The 23,502-nt window shown below is 40.2% G+C and overlaps 1 protein-coding gene across 2 annotated transcripts in view; it reads left to right on the top strand.

The window, feature by feature from the left end:
* sgcd (sarcoglycan, delta (dystrophin-associated glycoprotein)) overlaps nucleotides 1-23,502 on the top strand; it is a 189,209-nt gene that overhangs the window by 122,485 nt on the left and 43,222 nt on the right. For both annotated transcript variants that reach the window (XM_071205552.1, XM_034098756.2), the window contains exons 4-5: nucleotides 1,561-1,648; nucleotides 3,758-3,877. In XM_071205552.1, the coding sequence (XP_071061653.1) occupies nucleotides 1,561-1,648; nucleotides 3,758-3,877 (208 nt within the window). The remainder of the gene's footprint in view (nucleotides 1-1,560; nucleotides 1,649-3,757; nucleotides 3,878-23,502) is intronic.

Below are 23,502 nucleotides of genomic sequence, written 5' to 3'. Positions count from 1 at the left end.
TGAGCTGTCGTTTGCTTGAATCAAATGATGCGAAACATTTTCAGTGAATGTTTTGCAGATACGTTATTCTATGCTCTGAGTTAGATGAATGAATGTGATAATATTGTATTTGTTTGAATAGATTGACTGATATTGCTTCTTGTCACACTGCACATGTGTACTTCCTGTACACAACCTTGTTGACTGTTATATTGATGTCCACACAGCTGAAGGTAATTAGAACTAATGAGCAAACAGCCTCCTCAACACACTGAGGCACTGCTTCCGGCGTTAAACATTGTATGGTGCTTGGTTGCATGCAAACATTTAAAATACACACGCCTCAACTTTTAAAGACCGAGTGGACTTGTCAAACCTGACACAGTGAAATTACTTTCTTTTCAAACTTTTTTCCAGATTTGCATTCAGGTCCCGACACATTGTTATTGTGATAATGTCTTTGCACATCGTGCATTTAGTGTATTTACTGTGAGAACTTCAATACGTTTTCCAAGAGCCATAATGTTATCAGTTTTATACACACAAAGCATATCCCTTCCTCGGGTGCGAGCGCAGCACAATGGTCAGGCCGTTATCTCTAATTAAGAAGTTGACTGAGGCATGAAGATTAGTCGGGCACAGAAAGAGCAGAGTGTCCAACGTGATCAGCATTACAGATGGGTGCAGGGCACTCTGGGAAATACAAGTTATCAAACCGAACAGGGGGCTTAAGTCTCTGCGCTCCGACAATTCTGGTGGTTTTGTTTGAGTGTAAAGTTGTACATTTGTATGCATGTGTATCTATGTATGTGTGCTATTGTACTCATTTAGTATTATAGCTGGCTCAACCAATGTAAGCCCAACCCCCAAGTCAGCACAGCTACGTGCCAATAAGGTGATCCACCTGAAGCTGTTGACAGAAAACACCAAACGTAACAATCAGAACAAAACAATTCAAGACTTACAGTCCAGTCAGCAACTATATTAAAAGTCATCGGTTCAACAAACTCATAAGGATTTGGTAGCCCGTTTTTGTTGAATTGTATATTTGTTGTCTACTTCATACTGGGACAGTCCAGGTAAATACCTCATCTCCAATATTCTCGTCCCTGTATAGGACAACAAAGTAAAATATTGGGGTCATTAAAGTAATCAATGTTATCCTGAAGTGGCTAGACATAGAGATCGATTGTCAAAAAGCAGTAGGGAGGAGATTTCCAGCCATAGACCGTGCTGGAAAGACAAATAATTGCCAAATCATTACCAGTATTTCTCCTAAACCATAACCATTTTGTTGTAGTTCTTTGTCTAAACTTTACAAGACCTTCACTTTAAAGGTTGCTGATGAGCAAACAGTCATATGACATGTTCATAAAATATATGTCTATGAAAGTCAAGGGGTCGGGAACAACAAACCAAAGAACAAACCTTTTGATTGTAAAGATGTTTAATCTTCAACCTGTGATGTTATTTTATTCTCTCCTTATCCGTCCTCATTCTCGTTCCTCCAAACTCATCAATAGTTGAATAACCATGCACGTACCACAAACTAAATAAATAATGGTGTCTCTTTCTTTGCAGGGCCGCCCGCTGTTCCTGCAGTCATCCAGAAATGTGTCGGTCAATATTGTCAATAGCAAGAACCAGCTGCTCACACAACTTGTAACAGGTAAGAGCCAGCGTGCTTTCATGTGTTGTATTGAAGTTTTCTTTTGATATTATACATGTCTTCTTGTTTCAAAAACATCAAACCTGACAACACTGACGACATTCACTGCAACTGCCCGACATGTAAAAGTGTTGATGTGTGCCACTAAGAATTGTGTTTTAAGTTCTCATTCATTTTGACAAAATATGCATTATTGCCACTGGGAACTTTATTTTGGCATAATTGTATTCTCATACCAGTTCAATATTAATACAGTCAATCAATGCAACTGACAATCCAAAACTAAATTAGTAGAAGTGGGAGGGCAGAAAGCATAACTTATAAAAGAAAAATAGCCCTCCTGTTAGTCGTCCATAAAAAAACGTCCATAAAGGAAAAAAGAAATGAGAAAAACTGCATTATTTTATCAGCCATGTTATTTCTCACTTTTATTGTAATTGTGTGATTTTATTTTTCTCTTGGGACTCTTTGGGTAGCCCAGACTGTTGGGTCAGGAACCACTGTTCAAAAATGTGACGTTTTCAAGGATTAGCCATTAGCATGTTATATATTCTTCCTCTCTTCCTCTTTACTGTGCCAGCAGAGGCCTCAGTTGCACCACCATACATCTGAGATTGCACTTTCTGCTTTATATTCCCCCATGTTCTGCCTGTCACACTCTAATAGAGTTGGCAGTCTTCTGTGAATGGAAATAACTTTGTGTAAGCATACACAGGAAGTGTCTCTCACGTTTAAAAAGTGATCTGACATTTGCCTTGTGGGTTTGAGGAGGAGGAAGACGAAGTATGTTCCGATGTTTCTCTTGGATGACAAAGCTGGGTTTGTGTACGGGGAGGAACTTCACATCCCAGATGGAGAATGACAGAATCAATTGCGCGCAAGTCAACCACTCACCCCCAGCACCAGTGTTTTCTGTCACCGCGTGAGACAAAGCAATTTGTGTTGGAGGGAGGTGACTACATGTTCTTGTTTGTTGTGACACCAGTTATTGTTCAGGCATCTTTAATTTGAGTATTGTGGTGGTGGAAATCTATTTCACCAACAGGTCACATCTGGATGAAATAGTTTCTAAACCTTTCATCACAATCAGTGAAAAATACATACTGTAATTCCGTTCGTCTCGAGATGTCTTACTTTATATTTTCCCGATATACATTTGAATGTATTTACTCAAATAATTAAAGTCTAAATTATCAAGGGATAAAATCAAAGCGGGTACACAAACCTTTATAGAGCTGTTCCAGAACAGCATGCATTTTTGTAAGAGCTAAAACTGATCATCCTTTTTCAAACAAGCTGTCAATATTCTGTTTGGCGGACTGATAGTTTCAACAGTTTGATTTGTATTCATAAAGGCTAATCTAGTGATACATTTTTTTTTTTATTCTTAAAAGGATTTTAGTAATTGGCAAAGATCTAAAACATGCAATAGTTTTTTTAATTTCTTTGTAATACACCATCTTCATCTTAGTCGTGATTCCTTTGAAATTATATCAAAAGTCACTGTGTCAACAAAAAATTACAACACGTCTAGATAAACTTCTCATGGAAGGATGAACCAACAGTGAATATTATGTTACACTGAAGGTCCCTCTTAGCTGTACTTAGCATGTTAGCATCTTTCAGCTCATTGTTTTGTTTTTTACCTCAAAACTACTGTTTTTGTAAATGTTTACTTCCTTTTATTGCATGTTTCAAACTCCAGCAGGCTGCCATTCTTAACCCAACAGCTCTGATAAATCTGCTGTACATAACCTGCCTCGCACCAATCGTCCTATAGTTGTCATCAGGAGTGGTGGTGACCAAAAACAGAGCTAAAAGGAGCAAAGAGAACAACTTTATCATATAAATCAAATATATATCTGTGTTAATATATGAACATGAATTTCTGTGTTTAGACAGTTCCTCTGCTATTTGGTGGCAACAATTTAAAATGTTAGATTAGGAAGTTGTAAGCTAGTCGGCAAGTCCTACCAGCCAACTTGAATGTCTTCCACCTGGAAGCATTTTAAATGTTCAAATGCTGAGTTAATTCTCTAAAAAATCAGCTCAAGCTACAGTAGCTCCTCTTTGATGTCTCCTCTCTCTCCCTCTGTGTGTTCTGTCCAGGTTCGAGTGGATTTAAAGCAAAAGGCAAATTGTTTGAAGTCAAATCCACCTCTGGGAAGCTCCTTTTCTCCGCCGACGAGCAGGAGGTGGTGGTGGGCGCCGAGAGGCTCCGAGTGATGGGTGAGTGACCAGATGACATGTATGCAAACTGACCCGTTGTCAGGATCCAAAGTATGAAATTAAAACTAATGATGTTTGTGTTGTTCTGACAGAGGGCTTTTTTTTTTTTTTCAGACCATATTTGTTTCTTACCATGTGTGATCCTGTGACTTAGGCTCTTGTTATAATAATAGCATCATGGAGTTTAAGTTGATTTTATTTGTTGAACTCACTTTTTGGAAAAGAAAGAAAAGATTACATTTACTTTTGTTTAGATATAAAATACGGAGCCCCCTAGGGGACATGGAGAAGAAGAAAAAGAATTTTTTTGCGAGATCTCGCAAAACCCCGTTGCAGTTTGTAGACGGTCCCTAAGCACTCCTCTCCCTCCTCCAGCTGCAGATTGTGACCAATTATTGATGTTTAGCTCGGCTGACGGCGCGTATCGAACTGTTCTGATAAAAACGACTCTGTAGCTCGTTGTCTACCTTGCTATGATTGTAAAGTCATGTTGTTTGTATTTTTACAACGTTATGTTCCTGAGTTATTGATCCGCGAAACTCGAATCTGTCAATAACTCAGCTCAGAGGAACGTGCATGTCCCCTCGCTCTGAGTGTTCTCTTGAGGTGTCTTCACTTATGTGAAACCCTTTTATATATATACAGTCTATGTGTGAAACCCGTGCCTATTGCCAAGCACTGATGTTATATCTGTATAGTTAAGGCCAAGCTCAAAGTAAAATCGATGAACCACTCTATTGTTGTGGTTTCTGTGTTGCCGTAGCAGCAGAACTGACCAGGAAGTACTAAATGAAAAGTATTGCGAGATCTCGCAAAACATTTTTATTTATTTTTTTATTATTTTTCTTTTTCTTCTCCATGTCCCCTAGGGGGCTCCGTAATAAAAGGTGCATTTTCTTATCTTAATCTTTTGCGAGTGGACGTATAATTGGATTTCGGCTCTTATGTTCATTGAACTCAGGGAAATTGGTTACTTCACCTATTCCAAATGGAAACATACATACTCATGTACACACACACACACACACACACACACACACACACACACACACACACACACACACACACACACACACACACACACACACACACACACACACACACACACACACACACACACACACACACAGACACACACACACTACACACTGCATCACTGTAACTGAACTGATGTGATGTATGACTTTCAAAGAAGAAGAATATAATGCTTACATGAGCAGTGTTAGCAGTCAGTGGAGAGAGCAAGTTACAGATGTATGCAGGAAGTACATTGTGTATGAGAGGAGCAATATGACAACTTGCAAGAGAAGATAATATTTTGAGCTTTTTTGGGAGATAGAAGATGAAAGCTTGGTGAAGAGAATCATGGGAGAGAACTCACATATCCAGAAGGGCTCCGGGGGGACGGACTGACATGTAGTCATTAGACAGGAGGTAAGAAATGCAGACGCTGTTCTGACTGCAGTGATGCTACTGCGACAGATGATTTTCTGTGAGAATAGGGAGGCGTAACTGGAATAGTGAGAGGAAATGTGTTTACTTTGAAAACATGAATGCAAACTCCTGCTGAAAGATCATCCTGTAGATTGCATGGACTTTACTTATCTGTGGTCTGTATCACAAGACTTTTGCATGAACCCAGATGTGGTTTCGTCAGGGTTCAAGTGATTCAGGATGTTGCTGCTAGGTGGAAGCAACAATGGATGCCGCTTTGTTTATTTATTTGGAAGAAAATAACTTTTCTAAGAAGCAGTTAGGTGTTTTTCTGTCTTGTATTGTTGAACATGTTTACTCAATGTGTGTTTACTCAATGTGTTTACTCAATGTGTAATTAGTCTAGGTGTTGTGTTGTAAATCCCCTTACACACTTTTATTCCAAAAAAGTAAACCTGGTTTATTTGGTGTCTTTGTAAACTTTAAGATGTCCATTAGAATTTAAAGAATGTAGAGTAAGTAGTGACTGACCCATCAGCCACTCGTAGACCAATTATTATGTCATGATTTAACATGTTTTTGTCATTAGGTAGCATTCCTTCAATCTATTTTGTAGTTCTGAACACAACGCCATTGTATCTAATGTTTAATGTAAATTAAGTATGTGTTGCATCTTGTCCACTAAAATGAACAAAGTTAGTAAATGTCAATGGGGCTAAGGACCGTTGGCTGAAATAATGAAAATAATAAGTTAAATAAGTTGTTGATGGAATCATAGAAAATGTAACCTTGACATTATATATCTGTGTTTCTCCATTTGATGCAGAACGCAGTGCTTGCAAACCAGAAAATACTTTTTTCCAGACTTTCTGCTATAAGATTTCAAGAAACCAGCTGACCATGCTGCGAGAGTACAGATGTAATCATCGCTTATTTCTAATATGATACACACTCACTTATACATTAGGATGGAATATAATAACTTGCTGTGAGGATAATTAAGATAAAAAAATAAAAAGATCCGCCGAATGTTAAGCTCAAGTGAACTCACACTTACAGTTTTCCTCAGATTCACAGTTCATCCAAAGTTGTGTTTTACATATTTTTGTATTGATCCCATCTCTTATTCTAATTCCATCCTTTCCTCTGTTCTACTTTAAAAAGTATTGCCTTTTTCCCGTTTCCTCTTTAACGTCACCCACCATTATACTTCCATCTGCCACCATTCACCATCACTCACCCATCCGCCCACCCGTTCATCAATCCATCCATTCAGGCATAATAGATAAACAGATATTTGAAGCGTCTCCCTCTTGTCTGGGCCGCACAATTTCCCTTAGGAGCTCTCATGGGTGCGCTGTATCTCTCTGCTTCTGACATTCTCTCTCTGACACACACCTTTCAGAGCCCTCTTTGTGAGCAATTACTCTTCCTCTCCCATCCTCATCTACATTCATTTACATCCTTTCCAGCCCTCACTGAGTCAGAGTTCATTACCGTCACCCACCTCAGCAAAGTGCTCCTCTTAACAAAGGGAGACACAGAAGCAGGGTGGGGATGGAGGGTGGGGGGAGTCAGGGTTGTCTCATAAGGAAGGCATTTGTTTCTGACACAATATCTATCCCAAAGTCAAAGCTATTGCGGTATTCATCCACTGCTGCCTTTTTAAACTAAGTTTTAAAGATTAGAATCCTCAACATCCTGACACACAACAAGCTTGTGTTTACCAGAGAAAACTCCTGTGATCGCTGTTGTGTGATGTTCACAGAAGCACTAGAGGGTCCCCTTTGATTCCCTACTTGAAACTGGAAAAGCACTACAAAAGTTTGCAGGGATGTTGATCAATTATGTGAAGAAAAAGAGAGGCTGAAGACATGATTTTGACCAAGTTTAACAGGGGGGCAGTCTACTTTATTTATTCCAAAAGCATCATGCAAGACATTGTAATTTGTAACAGTGAAATCAGTAACTCTGCAAGGAGCTGTTGTATCTTCTGTTTTCAAAATATTCATATATACGTACATTCATATATAATGATCAGTGAAACTCGTGCAGACGTTTAGTCCAAACCAAGGTGAACATGTTAATTGTTTGTCCACCAGTGAATTTAATGAATGTTCAAACTTTACCAGGTTACTGTTTTTCTTTGTTGGTGATGTAAATGTTATAGCCACTTGCATATTATGCCAGCATTTATCTTGTAAATGGTGTTGGTCTTGCACCCTTATCCTAGTGGTCTATTTTAATCTCTGCTAATTCAAGAAACTCGACAAAACATATCAAACTTATTGGGAGCTTTCAAATTGATAATTAATTGTTCTCTGTTGAGCTGGGATTCACAATAAAACATCAGTAGCACGTTTATCCCTTTTTTGCCCTCATGAATACAATCCAAGACAATCGTGACAAATCATCCATACATAAGAGGTGACAGAACCAGGAAGTTAAAAACACTATTTAATCGACGGTTATTAGTTAGTTGAGGTGATACCATTGTAAAGCCATTGGGAGCAGGTGTGGGAGAGAGTCAGAGCAGGAACGCAGAGGAAGAGAGTGCCAATGATTTTCCAATTACTGCATTCATCTCCACAGCCCTTTGATGAGGCCGCTCAGGGCTGCCAGGCTAATCAAACACCTTCGCAACCGCTGACTCGGCACAAAGAGACGGCCCTTTGAGTCTACCAAAATGTTTATTACGTGGAGCACCTAGTGTGTATTCCACTCTGAGGCCGTGATCTCTGTGCCAATTACAAAACAAGACCTGCTCTCTTTTTTATCTAACAAATAGGACAAACTTCTTCAATTAAAACTCAAGTACAGGCCAAATAAAATATTGACTTTTTTTATAGTATTTGACAACATGATATGTCAAATAATTGAATTGTGTTGGTGCATGGACATGACACATTTTTGTTACAGTGACATAGAAGATGTCATAAAAATATATCTTTAAACGGATCACACACATTTATCTGTGCATGTGATTCTTAATGTCCACCACACACCAGTGAAACAGAGGCAGTTGAAGTGTATTCTGACCTGAGTATGAGCTACTATCTTCCCCCTCGTCTCTGTGATGTATGAAGGCACTGTGGAGGCTTATAAAGCTGCCACATGTCATTACCTAGTCATTCCTTCTTCACCAATCAAATTGATGATTATACCCTGCATATAACTTTAACTGGCCCGACTGAGGTCATTGGAAATCTATGCTGCTGCTATCATTGGCTTCATTATGGCTTCCATAGATATTACAGTCCAGTCAGACATGCTGACGGGCTCCCAGCAGACAGACAGTAAAGGAGAACACAAACAGGGCGAATGGGATGATTGTCTGGGTCAAAGCACAGTAGAAATACTTTGTTATGGTTTGTTTTTGCCCATTCTGGCAGCAGTTGTGGCACAGATGAGAATTCAAAGAGCTGTAAAACACCCAGGATTGGTTGATACAGTTTAGGATTAGCGAGAAAATAACTCCTTGTTTCACAATATGGTTCCATTAATGCATCTTTCAGTAAATAGCAAAACAGTTCAAATAAAATAAATAAGCATTTAGTAACATTTCAGTAAGCAAGGTCATGACACCAGCCAGTTTTTTTCAATTTATATTTTTAATTTATTGTAAAATATCATACATATCATTGAATGTAATTGGTCAAGTCATTTAAATGTAAGAGTATATTTCCCTGCATTATGATATACATTTTTGTTTCAATGTGATCTATAATGTCATGTTTTCTAATGGAGAATACAACACCTACTTTTTAAATAACTGTTATACAGTCAACAATTCAACATTATTAATAAATATAGACTGCTATTTTAAACCTATCCAGAAGCAATCTTGTAAAAAAAGAAAATGCCATTAACATTTAATGTAAATGAACCCCTGGAGGGCAGCTGCTTGTTACAGTAGCAGTTTGTAAGTCAATAGGTCAAGTCATATATCCCCGACGGATTTTCCTGAGCTCGCTCAGACCAGCTTTGAATCAACCTCCAGTTCCAAAATAAGCACTGCTCACTCATGCGTTGTGCTCATGCTGGTTTCCTTTCAAAGCTCTGGAGGAAACCACTGAGCAGCTGACTGCACTGATAAATACAGGATACAGTTTACAGCAAAGGGTGGACAAGGCCAGAGGCATTTCAACTTGTACAGGCCAAGAGCCCACAGGGAGGAACGCAAAAGTCACCTTGGTGCTCTGGATCAGAGTCATGTTAACACAAGGAGAAAGGCAGGTGGTTATTTATACAACTTTAATGAACATACGTAGTGTAATGTGATTGCTTACTGGGCTGTGTTGAGATTAAAGTGTGTGGAAGTGTGGTTGCTGAGGTGTACTAAACGCCTGAATGTCTCATGCTACATAAATAATTAAAGTAAATGTCAATCCGTCTTCATTTGCCAGAGGTGCATGCAGAATGCAAATGTTGCAAAAACAGTCAATATGATCATTATGTTTCCTTCCAAACATATTGGCAAGTGTAAATGACTTGTTGATGTAATTTGAAGACACGGTTGAATTACCCAACATGTTTCTTTTGCAAATTTGTGCCGTTTGCTGGCTGAAACTTTAGATTTATAATGACGAACCCTAATAGAGAACCGCAGTGACGCGCCCTAAAACCCGGATGTAAACTTCTTCCGGTTCCTTCGTCACAAACGCAATGCAATTTCTCCATAGGATTTTGGAAAATAGCTCGAAATAAGGTCTGTGGTTGACACACATTTAAGAGAGGGATCACGTTTTGTTTAGCCGGATAATATCCACATGTCTCGCCTACTTTTATAATTTTTGAATCATAAATCTAGTCGCCAAAAGCGAAATGCTAACGTTATGCTATAAACGAACTACAAGCCAGTACAGCAGCAGGGTCGCACGACTTCAACGTCACGCCGACTTAAGATCGTTTCAACTGACTTGCACTGAAACTGCACTTTGAACACTTTAAATATATTAACATTTTAAACTGTATACCCCGTTTATCTAGGCCCTTTTTGTTTTGTTTTATGTATACATGTCACACTGTGGGAAACGATATTTCTGGATGTATAACACATGTAGAATTTGTTTACAATAAAGCTGACATTGACTTCCGCGTGCTTGCATATTTTAACAAAGCTTTTCATTTTAGCCACACTGAATTTAACTAGAAGTCATGGCTGTGTCAATTACCAGTCTGATATCGTTTTACAAAGATGACAAGAAGAATGGAGATAGAGGAGAGAACCACTACAAGTCAGGACACGTGCAGCCTCGATGAAGGTGTGCTTACCGGTGTTGTCAGGGCTAGCATGAGGGACAAGGTTTATAGTGTCGGTGAGTAGTTATAGCAAGAGTTAATTTATTCACATTAATTCCCATCAACAAATCCCATCACATGAAATCTTTATTAGGCAAGGCAAGTTTATTTATATAGCACTTTTCAACACATGGCAATTCAAAGTGCTTTACAAAAAATTAAAGACATTAAGAAATGGCATTTAAAACCAGTCATTAAAAAGAAAAGCTAATAAAATAAACATTAAAAGAAAAAATACATGGATAAAAGTTACAGTGCAGTTTAAGATATGAATAGTTCAATTAAAAGCAGCGGCAAAAAGAAAAGTCTTCAGCCTGGATTTAAAAGTAGTCAGAGTTGCAGCGGACCTGCAGGTGTCTGGGAGTTTGTTCCAGATGTTTGGAGCATAATAACTGAACGCTGCTTTACCATGTTTAGTTCTGACTCTGGGGACAGAAAGCTGACCAGTCCCTGAAGACCTGAGAGATCTGGATGGTTCATAGTTTAGCAGGAGGTCAGAAATGTATTTTGGGCCTAAACCATTCAGTGCTTTATAAACCAGCAGCAGTATTTTGAAATCTATTCTTTGACACACAGGAAGCCAGTGTAAAGACTTCAGAGCAGGAGTGATGTGATCCACTTTCTTAGTGTTAGTGAGGACTCGAGCAGCGGCGTTCTGAATCAGCTGCAGCTTCCTAATAGATTTTTTAGTCAGACCTGTGAAGACACCATTGCAGTAGTCGAGTCTACTGAAGATAAAGGCATGGACAAGTTTTTCCAAATCCTGCTGTGACATTAGTCTTTAATTCCTAGATATATTCTTTAGGTGATAGTAGGCTGATTTAGTAACTGTTTTAATGTGACTGTTGAAACTCAGGTCAGAGTCCATGACTACACCTAGATTTCTGGCTTTATCTGTTGTTTTGAACATTGCACACTGAAGCTCAGCGCTCACTTTTATACGTTCTGCCTTGGCTCCAAAAACCATTACCTCAGTTTTATCTTTGTTTAATTGGAGAAAGTTCTGACACATCCAGTCATTGATTTGTTCAATGCACGTACTCAGTGTTTGAATTGGAGCATAGTCTCCTGGTGAAATGGTTACGTAAATGTGTGTGTCATCTGCATAGCTATGGTAACTTATTTTGTTGTTCTTCATTATCTGAGCCAGTGGTAGCATGTAGATGTTAAAGAGAAGAGGCCCCAAGATTACAAATAGTACACACCAGAAAACACAGAAATATCCATGAAATAAACATACAGTAGGCTATAAACAATTAAAGGGATAATTGGGAAGGCATTACAAATGTAAATATATTTTAAATAATAAAACAATCCCACCACCACAGGTATCTACAGGAGAAGAGGGAATTCTCTCCACAAAATGTGAATGCCCACGTGGAGAATGGCTGCATTAGCCATCTTTGCCATCCACACTTTCAGCTGCACTGACACCCCCTGTCAGTGGAAGAAGCCAAAGGCAGCTAAACGTACGCATTCAGTGGAGGAGCTGTTTCCTCCAACCAATAACTCATTCAACCCGCTGACAAGAGAGCCCACCTCCGAAGATCGTGACTGGCTGAGGGACAGACTCGGGGGCAGGTTCTCAGGAATGTCTTGGCTTCTCTCCCCCGAGCCAGAAGAGGAACACTTCAGCTTGGAAACACTTACTGTTCCTGAAATTCTCAAATCTGTTGGGCATCAGGGACCTGAGGCAATTGTGGCAAGCATGGCATTGTCTGAGGAGCAACAGAGGGCAATTCAGGTGGCTACACTGGTCAGCGAACCAACCCAAACTGGCATTTGTTCAGGAAAGGAAGGTTGACTGCCAGCAACTATGGAGCTGTCCTGAGGTCAAAGCGTGTGACTGCTGCCCTTAGTGCCAGGGTGCTAGGGCAACAACAGGCCCTTGATGGTGTTTTGTCTGTACAGTGGGGGACTATGAATGAATGTGAGGGCGTCAGGGCATTCACCACTGCATCCCAGATGCAGGTCCATGAGTCAGGTTTGTGGCTCTCCCAATCAGGAGTGTTGGGGGCATCTCCAGATGGTCTGGTAGGGTCTCCCGCTGTGCTGGAGGTAAAGTGTCCCTACGGAGCCAGGGAAATGACAATTAGTGAAGCATTGCAAGTCAAGGGCTTCTGTGTCAGTAAGGAGGGAGAAACATTCAGCCTGCGTGAGGAGCATCCTTACTGGCACCAAGTGCAAGGTCAGCTTCACCTCACTGCAAGAAAGAAGAAGAAATTAAGAAATTGTGAATCGTTTTTAATTTACATTTACTCACCTTTGCAATGTTGTGGTTGTTAGAGTGTTAGGCTTCCTGTCAGCTCGTCTGTTGGGAAGATATAACATATTAGTTTCATGGAAGTCACACCGTCACATATAAGAGCATTAAGACATACAGTACATAGGCTAAAACAAAACATCTAAAGATATAACCTTGCACTTTGTCTCGTGAACATTTTCACTATTTTGACATTTTTATAGATCAAAATTGAACTAAAGAAATAAATGGTAGATTAATCCATATTGAAAATAGGTGTCAGCTGCTACACTAATTATAATAGTTATATTTCTTAATTAATTAAGATAAGATATTACTGTATTGATCCCAATTTGGGAAATATTTGTGTTGCAGCAGCATAACAAGAAAAACAAAATATAAGTTATTATATATACAAAAGTATGTTAGGGATGGAATATTACATTGAATATAAATGTAAAATGTACATGGAAGAAGCTATGGAGCAGAGAGTTCTCTGCCAGCCAGAGGTGATTTGTTATTAGTTCAATATGTCAAACTGATTTCCCTGAATACAATCTTTAGTTACATGGTGAAACGTTATGCTGCTTGTACTAATTAGACTTATCATATAAGCCACACAGGTTTTAATAGGATGTATTCATTATCTTTACTTATGTTGCGGTCTTTTCAGAAGCGCCATCTCTAAAACGGCGATACAGTCACTACCCATCATCTACATTTCACCGTGACATGGACAAAAATGTAACGTCAGCTTACCTCATGGCACGAATCCAGACTCTCCTTTGGAAAACATTGGCCGGGAAACGATAGAACGAGCACCTTTCATGCGAAGACCTGTGGCTGCAACCCGGAGCAAAGCAACAAACCATTGCGTAGCTAACTAGTAGCGCTAGCTTTAGCTGACGTTAGCCAACGAAACGAACTGCCGAGTAAAATTGGAAAACACTGGTAATGAATTATTCTATACTTTGTAAAACTACGGTGTTAAAAACGACAATTTCAAAAATACAGATTCTAATGGTCAGATATAGATAGAGATACTAAAGATAGGCAGGTACTTGCTTTCAAGCAGAACACAGGGGGAAACAAACTTAGCGGGATTGTTTACGTGTGTAGGCGTAATGACGTACAACGGCCTCGACAATTTCTGTAGTCCTATTCAGCCACTCGGTAACAACCATCGTTTTGCAGACACGTAAACTCTTCAAAAATCACCAGTGGGGTCAGTGCTGATGTATCTACTGTCGTAGAACAAAACGTGATTTATCTCTTAAATGTGTGTCAACCACAGACCTTATTTCGAGCTATTTTCCAAAACCCTATGGAGAAAATGCATTGCTTTTTTTGACGAAGGAACCGGAAGTGCTACAAATGCTAATTTACTTCCGGGTTTTACGACGCGTCACTGCGGTTCTCTATTGGAACATGTGGCCAAGGTTGGTATTTAAACCAGGGTTGTTAAAGTTGAAAGGAAGAAGACAGCAGAGGAGAGAGAAAGGCAACTGGAAGAGATTTCACCTGCTCTTCCCGTGTATGAGACTGGTTATCGTCTGCTTTGATGCACTCAATACGCGAGTACAGAGAAAACATTAAGGCCTCATGTTGTTAACTACAAAACGGTATTTCAATGCTTTTGTAAAGAACAATTGTTTTGTTTAGTTTTTTCTTATCAATCCAATCCAATCCACTTTATTTGTATAGCACAGTTTAAAAACAGAGGGTTTGCCAAAGTGCTTCACAATGAACATAACATTATAATAAAATATAATATTACACGAATAGATAAAAAAAAGCACACATTCCGTAAAAACAAGGCACATAAGGCCATGGACAGACAGTGAAAGCATACAAATAGGTATGACATAGCTCAGCTCAGACTGACTGGTAAGCGAGGGACAAGAGGTGGGTTTTTAGGCGGGACTTAAAAGCTTCAAGAGTGGGCGACAATTTAACATGAGGGGGCAGGTCGTTCCAGAGCCTGGGGGCTACCGATGAGAACGCTCGGTCTCCCCTGGTCTTTCTCTTTGTTTTTGGGACTACAAGCAGCAGCTGATCAGCCGACCTCAAAGCCCTTGAGGGGGTGTACACCTGTAAGAGGTCGGAGATGTACTCTGGGGCCAGCCCATTAAGAGATTTAAAAACAAACAATAAAATCTTAAAATCAATGATCAAGAGATTCACATGAATAAGCAACATCTCTTGTTATTTTATATTATCTTCTCTGAATCAAGTTGGTGAAGGCTTATAGATTGAAAGCAGTTTGATCAAAACTTGAATGGCTAACTTCCCCTCAAAAGTCCAGGATGTTTTTGCCAAATCCTAGCAACAGTTCAACTCACAGGCAGTGAACCGTTGGACTGAGGTAACATCTGCATCTCCCACTCTGGTCCTTCGTAGCCCGCCTGAGGAGGACCTGCTGGAAGTGGGATCAGAGCTTCAGAAAGCACATGGATGAGACACTGCCAAACTCTTTAAAAGCAATACAAACGTAAAAAATCAAGGGGCTTGGGAGAGGGTTTCACTTAAAGGTTAACAATGAATGTTTAAATGGTGTGTTTTTATAAACTGCATTAAAGTGCGAAGAACCTCTGCTTGAACTCCCTGTCTGGATTCAGCGAAGAGCAAAGCCTCCCTTTCTAAACTTTTGTCTGAATTGTCGTTAATGCTTTCAAACGCGGGCCTGCATCAGCCGTTTATCTGTCATACACCCACCATCCTGTTCACTGTACTTTCTCACAAAGAAAAGGAAGATTCAGATATATATATATTTAACCTTGTTCACTCTGTACTCTTCAGCCCTATATTTTACCTGTACTGTATGAAAACCAAGGCCAAGATAAGAAGCTCTGGGGTTACAGTTGTTTAACTGTGAGAAGAAATAACGTTTGAGCTCACCTTATTAGTGTGTAGGATTCACCGCCGCTGAACATCCATTGATGGAGCCCAGAACCTAAACGTGTGCAATCATTGTGGTCACGACCTGCAGAAGTCCAATCTAACAATAGATCCCTGGGAAAAAGAGACCTCATAAAACATCACTCCTTCCAGAAGACACGGAGGTAAACTTCAGGAAGTTAATTGAGAAGTTTTAAAAAGCATCACCTCACAAGCAAAACTCTCTCTCGCTCTTTTCCTCTACAGTTGAGCTCTTGGATAATTTTAACTGCACCTTTGACCTCAGCCTTCTTTCCTTCAGGCTCTGATTTATTCTCTGTCCTTACTGAAACAACTCCAACCTTCAGCGTCTGTGAGTGAAGCTCTCCCACGGCTCGCATCAGATTCATGATCACAGGGATCACGCCTGAAAAGGGCTCCGAGTTCAGCCGCCCTCTGACACTCTTCCTCGGCTGTTTTGTAATGAGGAAAGTCAGTTTGTGTTTTGATGTTTGCCTCCCAGTTGCCCTGGAGGAGCTGGTTTTATTCTGCCCCAGTCTTAGCCCCTGTGGACTCTCAGTAGCCTGAAGCTAACCTTGCATCAGCCTTTTTGCTCCAGGGTCACTTCGGATTTTAGGAGGCGTCGGTTGGAATATTTGCCCTCGGGAGAGTGCCTTTTCTCAAGACTGCCTGTGAGGATTTTAAATGATGTTGTTGTTCTTTTTATCCACCGGACCATTTTTCAGTGAAGCCAGACAGAAGGGTTGGGACAGACACAGGGGGTGAAACCATGCTGCAAAGATCCCAGTACCATTTTGAAGCACAGAAATCAAATTGAGCCATTTGGTTCCTCTGACAAAAGAGTCTTGTGTTGCCCTAAATTGAGCAACCCAGGAGCATTCATGGCTAAATGTGTTCCTGGAGACAGCTACTGAAGCTACTGCAGAGTTACCACACAAGACTTTCAGGTATTTTGCAAGGTTTTTTTATATTCACGTTGTAGTAGATTATGCAGCATTGATAGCTTCATAACCATGAACAATGCAGTGTTTACAGGTGTTCTGTTGAGGTGAAAATGGAGGTTGAATTCAAAGAAGGGTGTTAAAATAAGCAGGAAGTAGGATGGGAGGAAATGGGGAATGCACCTTTGATACATCCCGGCTAATGTTAGGAAATCAGGCTAATTTAAGAACATGCATACAATATTCAATTTCAATTTAAAGGTCTCCTATTGTACTTTTTTTCAACAATATATTATAGGTCTATTATGTACTAAACATGTCTCTGAAGTGTTCGGCCCGAAATTTGGCAGAGACAAACTGACTTCTATACTTTTGGGGCCTGTTTCAGTTTCAATGAAACAGACTCAACATATGTGTCTGTAATAAACTTCACCCAACACTTCTGCACTATCTGCCTGAACACATTCACTTGGGCGATCCTCATCTTTATGTCCCATCAAACCTCCCCATGCTCAGTCATATTTTCACCCTGAAAGCTTCAGTCTCAGGGTTTTATTTCCAGCCCTCCTTCCCTCGGAGTGGACGCCGTTAAGCCGTAATAAGAACATAAAGACACTTCAGAGTTACTGCGTAGGGGACGTCACAGCGTAGAATTTATTCAAGGCGAGACAGGGCCTACATTTTACGGTTTTATCTGGAGTGAATGGGAAATGTGCTAGTGCGCTAGCAGTCATTGGATTCCTGTCAGCCGACCACCAAGGAGATGATAAAGAATCCATTAAACTGCAACTAATAGTGTGTGTGTGTGTGTGTGTGTGTGTGTGTGTGTGTGTGTGTGTGTGTGTGTGTGTGTGTGTGTGTGTGTGTGTGTGTGTGTGTGTGTGTGTGTGTGTGTGTGTGTGTGTGTGTGTGTGTGTGTGTGTGTGTGTGTGTGTGTGCTCATCCGTACTGCATTGGGTTTCAGTAAACCACTAATATAAGTGTTAATCTGCAGAGTCAAACACTTGTAACACACATGTGGAGATGTGTGTGTAATGGTCATAACTGTGTTTGGTTTGACAGAGCCAGTCTCATTCAAAGAAAAAGTGAGAGAATATCACACAGTGTTTTCTGTACATTTCCCTGCATGCTGTGGGACGATCAATGATTTGGATTTGCTTTGAGCATGTTGATTCACATCCCCGGACTATTGTTCAGATGTGATTAATTGCTGCATCATTATCAAAGCAGAAAGGCCAATACATCAGTCATCCACTACAGTCAAGTAAAAACCTCTGCACCTAAAAACTAAAGAAAATACGGTTGACAACGACCCCCAAAGTGCATTTCAGTGAAGACCATCCAAGCAATCAGTCCACAGTCCGGATCTGGCTCAACTTGTGGATCAACAAAAGTGTTCGATTGTGCAAAAATGTATCACAAAGTGAGGACAGCTGTCTTAAGAAACCTGAAAATAAAACGTTCCTCTTCGGGTATGTCTAGTTGCAGTTGTTCGTGTGTGTTTGTGTCCCTCACACCTGGCTGGCTTCAGGGTTAGAGGACATCTACTGCAGCCTTGTTTCATGGCTGACATAAATCCAGGTGCCAGAAGTCATGAAGCCAGATTAGATTGTGAGTGTGGCGCTCTCCTCCTCCTCGGCTCCGGGCAACTGCAGCTGGCAACGTCCCTGACAAACGAGGTGCATTCAAGAACCCTGATAAAGCCATTTTACACAGATCACGGCTGGCTTTGTTTGCTTTTCCAGACGCAGATATATGTCAGTGACAGGCAGTCAGGGTCCTATAGGCGGTAGAGGAATGTTATGTTCTCTCTGTCTTTATCCCCCATCAACACGTAATGGGCCATCTGTGAGAGAGAATGAAGGCGAGTGCAGTTAGTGCTAATGTAGTCATAACATCTAGCATGAAAGCATAACCGACAGCCATGATGCAATTCTTTCAACAATGATGGCAGAGTTTACTCTAAGGTGACTTTCCCAGTCATACAAGAAGTGTTCTAAAGAGGAAGGAAGGAGAAGATGGGAACATAACGAAGCTGCACTTATAATACTTTTCTTGTTGTGTCATTTATTTTGTACGTTTTAAAAATTATAGTTTTGTAATGGCACAGAATGACCTTCCATTTCTGTTTTAAATGAGAGAAGCAGTCCATGTGAGGACACTGGATGAACGTTCTTCGTTGCTAGCACAAATTTAAACAAAGAAATATCCCTGCAAGTAAAACAAATGTCTACTTCAGTGAAAGGTTGCTGCTTATCTTGAGGTTTATGTGACCGGTTATGGGTATCTGGGTCCGGAGCAATATAACAGAGCTGAAGATCAGTCGGACTTGGAGCTATCACACAACACACAACTGATGTGTACATTGCTGCTTTGCTACAAAGTCGGTACAGATGGCATATCCCAGAGATGGAGTACTCGAGTCCTGGACTCGGACTCGAGTCGGACTTGAGTGCCGATTTTCGGGACTCGTGACTCGACTCGGACTCGCGCACTGATTGACGCGACTCGGACTTGGACTCGTGAATTCTCGCACAGGATGACTTGGACTCGGACTCGGACTCGTGAATTCCCCCCCCACGATGACTCGGACTCGACTCGTACATTGACGCTCTGACTCCACATTTTCTCTGGAGTCTGATGTCCTCTATCCTGTATGGCGAGTTCACGTACTGGGCCCCGCTATTCCAGTCTAGAGATGTCTAGAGACACACCCCGCATCGTGCTGTATGCTTTCACACATTCTGCTTCCACATTGGAAAAGAGCAAAATGCTCGTTATGTGGAAACAATATAGAAGAGAAGGCTCCGTAACACATTACTCTAAGGATCGAGTTCAGACATATAGGCTGTCTTGAACACTCATCAGAGTAACGTGATCTAATCAATAAATAAAGATTCAGCCGATAACGAAAGCACATACTTAACATGCAGAATGATGTCATTTTGCATGCTAAGTAGCCATGTGCTTTCTGGGGATAAATCTTTATCAGTAAACTGATTTAACCCGTAAAAGTTCCTTCAAAATAAGAGTCCCGATCTTATTACTATCAAAATAAAAGTGCAAAACGAAAACTTTACCATAGGAAAATATTGGCATACAAATATAATCACTTCTCTAAAAGGTAACTCATTTTAAATATAGTTTATTTATATATAATAATAATATTAATATTAGAAATAAGCTTTATATTTGTATAGCACCTATTACAAGAATTGTAGCCAAACTCGCTTCACAGCAGTTCAATAGACAGGATAACAGCAATGTAGAGGAGCAGCTACATTTCAAAACATATATCCACGAAGATTAATACATGAAGACTTGTGACTCGGACTTGACTTGGACTCTTCTTAAGTGACTCGGAATTGGACTCGGACTCGAACACAGGTAATGATGACTCGGACTCGGACTCGACTTGGACACTCCTTGGGTGACTCGGACTTGGACTCGGACTCGACTACGACTCTCCCTTGGTGACTCGGACTTGGACTCGGACTCGAAGAGTGGTGACTCGAGGGTGACTTGGACTCGTGAATTGGTGACTTGACTACAACACTGGCATATCCTAAATAAACAGCCTGCACAAACAGTCCAGGGAATAAACCACACATATACATTTAGACGGAAATGTATTTTCGGTCGGAAACATAACTTTAGATGCCACCATCATAATCGTCATTTTTGCAAGTGGTGTACATTGGCCTAAAAAGCCTTTTCTATACAAAATCATAACAAAGGAAAAAACTGTTTTTCCTATCAGCCATCAGCTCCCTTTTTGTTGATATGCCGACCATTCCACCTAAGCGAGGTACATTACCATTTGTTCACTATTGCTATGTGTTTTTTATATCCAACAGAGACATATCTAAAAAGTGTTTAGTAATGTCCTATTCTACAAGATCAAATCACATTGAGTGAGTAACTACAAATTGGATTTCGACCCTGAGGTTAAGAAGCTCTAAATGATGCCCTCCCTTCTCTCACCTCGGCGTGTTTCACTTTGACTGGAACAGCTGCAGAGAAACTGATTAATGCACACACAGGAAAGCAAACATGAACAAGACAAACATGAGTCGTCCCACCTACACATCGTGTTCTAATTGTCAGCAAGGTTTTTTTTTTTGTTTGTTGTGTAAATACTCTGCTGCTTGTCATTTGCCCGAGCGCTGCCCTCATTTGTGTTTGTGTCTGCCATATGGCTCTCTCATTAGCATTATAACAGGCACTGATTGAAGGGGAGGCAGACACAGTGAGGATTGTACCATAAGTATGTGATTGAACGGTCATAGTGGTCACAGGCCAAGAGCTTTCTTGTGTCCGTTTGGTTATTTTTCATTTGTCTCTGCATTCAATGAGCTAGATCAAGGTACTGCACACTGGAGTGTATTCAATAATGCATGAATCCAATGATTTATGACCATTAAAAAGGGAAACAGTCAGACCGACTTTCAAATTGGAACACTAAGGACTTCTTCGACAGGATCACCATTGGAGGTGATTTTCTCATTGAATCTTCCTCTATGCTGCATGCAGAAAGGCTCAACCCAAACCCCATGAACAGTACTGGGCCGTGAGGCAGTTGAAATATTGGAAGTCATGTGACACACTTGCCCTGAAGGACTTTCAAAAACATCCCACCTCATGCAATTAAACACTTAATATTTCATTTCTTAATATTTTCGTGCAGATTTCTTCAAGATATCTAATAAACTGATATCATTTTTTCATCAATATCGGCGTTAAAACTATCTGTTGAGCTATTAATTGCAAGTGTTAACCCTCCTTAAATCTGAACATTTAATCATTTCAATCACATCCCGCCTTTTCAAAATCACACTGTTCTCATTTATAATTAAGCCATTTCTGATTGAAGTTCTCCTTCTTTCCGTTGTGAAAGGAAGGTTTTAATCGCCTGTTAGCGCTGCAGGCTCAACTTGTTAAATGTGTCCGGTGGCTCGTTTTGCTCTGTTCTGCCCAGATCCTCCTCGAGCTCTCTCATTGACTTTCTGTAATGAGATGGAGGAGAGCTAAATATATATTCACGATAATGTGCAATCTCACTGTCCTGTTGTGAGAGCGCCGCCTGGGGCCCTGTCCAGCCCCTGACCCTCATTAGCTGTACATCAAGTCCAACATGCACCTTCATCCTCCTCCTCTCTCATCTCCTCCCTGGTTAATAACTAGAGTTATTAAGAAGAAATTCATTTCAGACGGACACAAAGAAAGAAAGAAAGAAAGAAAGAAAGAGGAGTGATATACAGACAGACAGAGAGGAAGTTGTGCTTTGTGAGAATAAATAGGTATAGGGAAGACAATAATGTATAGGAAGTAAGGAGGGAAGGCAGTAAGGAAGAAAATAGTGGAAGAAAAATGGAAGACGTAAAACGTTTTTCAGCCGGGTTTTAACTAATTTTAGATTTAAGAACAGTATGTCCTATGCTGTGTAAAATCCCTTGGGCAAATCTGTGATATTGGGCTATATAAAATCAAATCAAATCAACCAGCAAGGAGGTTGAGATACTGAAGTGAGGGTAGAACTGCAGGATGTGCTAAAGGGACCTAAAGTAGTACATTCATTGGCTCTTGTGGCTCGGATACAAATGTATGTAATTGTGTTGGTAAATGGAAGGAGATGCGGCGCAGCCAGAAGGATGGCACTAATTTCCATGCTATGGGCCATCTGGAGCATGTTCAGCAGCGACTTGCAGGAGGTTCCTTATTACAAACGATGAGGGGATATTCTGCTCTTCAATCTAACTTGCAGCGAATAGTATTTAATGAAGGGCGGCAAGCAACAGGACCAAAAAGAGTGTTTCATGTGCTTAAATTGCTACACTTGCTCTTACACTCCCACTGTGCCACAAAGTGTCTGTTGAGAACAGATATCATTGTTGGAAGGAAAATAAGTTTCTAAGTGTAAAATAAATCTTACTGATGTTCAAAGTTGCTACTTTTTACTTTTTGTGCAGTGTCAATCTGAACCAGTAGGAGAGGTTAATGTGTTAGTAACATAACTTTATTATATATATAACATAACATAACATTATTTTGTTTTACTTGCTTGTAAGCGCTTTGAGCACCAGGAAAAGCACTTTATAAATGTAATGTATTATTATAACATTTGTGTTAAATATATAATTTGTTTCCTTTCGTACTAATATAGATCATTTACAACATTTAAGCTCTGACTAACTGTCATAACCTACTATATTGTTTAGTATGGTCTTTTCGGGAAAAGTAAAAATTGACATCTTTAGATGTTTTATCAGTCAACCCCCTGAAAAATCACTATTTTATAAAACGAAAGAGTCACATACTTTGACAATTCAGACGCTGGAACTCAAGAATATGCTTGTCGTTTTTTAAGCCCAAAACAAAAAGACTAGTAATAATAAGGTACAATAACTAACCAATCGTCTTAGCAAAAGTAATTGTAAGAATTTAAAGAATCCACATGCATAACGGTTGTGTATCCAGTGTCAGATTTGTTTCTTTGTGCGGTATGAGACCGTGATGGCTTCACGCTGGGATGCGATGCTGTTCTCTGTTGCTCCACAGGTTGAGATTGTTGAATATATGTATTAAACTGAGACTTGCTGAACATAATTTACCATTTAGCCCAGATTCCTGTTAATTATAGACGAGCATGCAGCCTGACATTTGCAGTGTGCTTGCAGTCTTTCTATTTGTTAGACAATTAACTTTGGATGGTGTTTGAATTGCTCTGACATATTGTAAATGTGCTGACGCAATCCTAATTAAAAGTGAGCTTTATTCCTATGCCCGCCCGCGCGCGCGTGTGCGTGTGC

Source organism: Pseudochaenichthys georgianus, chromosome 14, assembly GCF_902827115.2.
Source record: "Pseudochaenichthys georgianus chromosome 14, fPseGeo1.2, whole genome shotgun sequence".
Taxonomy (NCBI): Eukaryota; Metazoa; Chordata; class Actinopteri; order Perciformes; family Channichthyidae; genus Pseudochaenichthys; species Pseudochaenichthys georgianus.
Note: the sequence above shows the minus strand (reverse complement) of the source record. Positions and strands in the feature narration are given on the sequence as shown.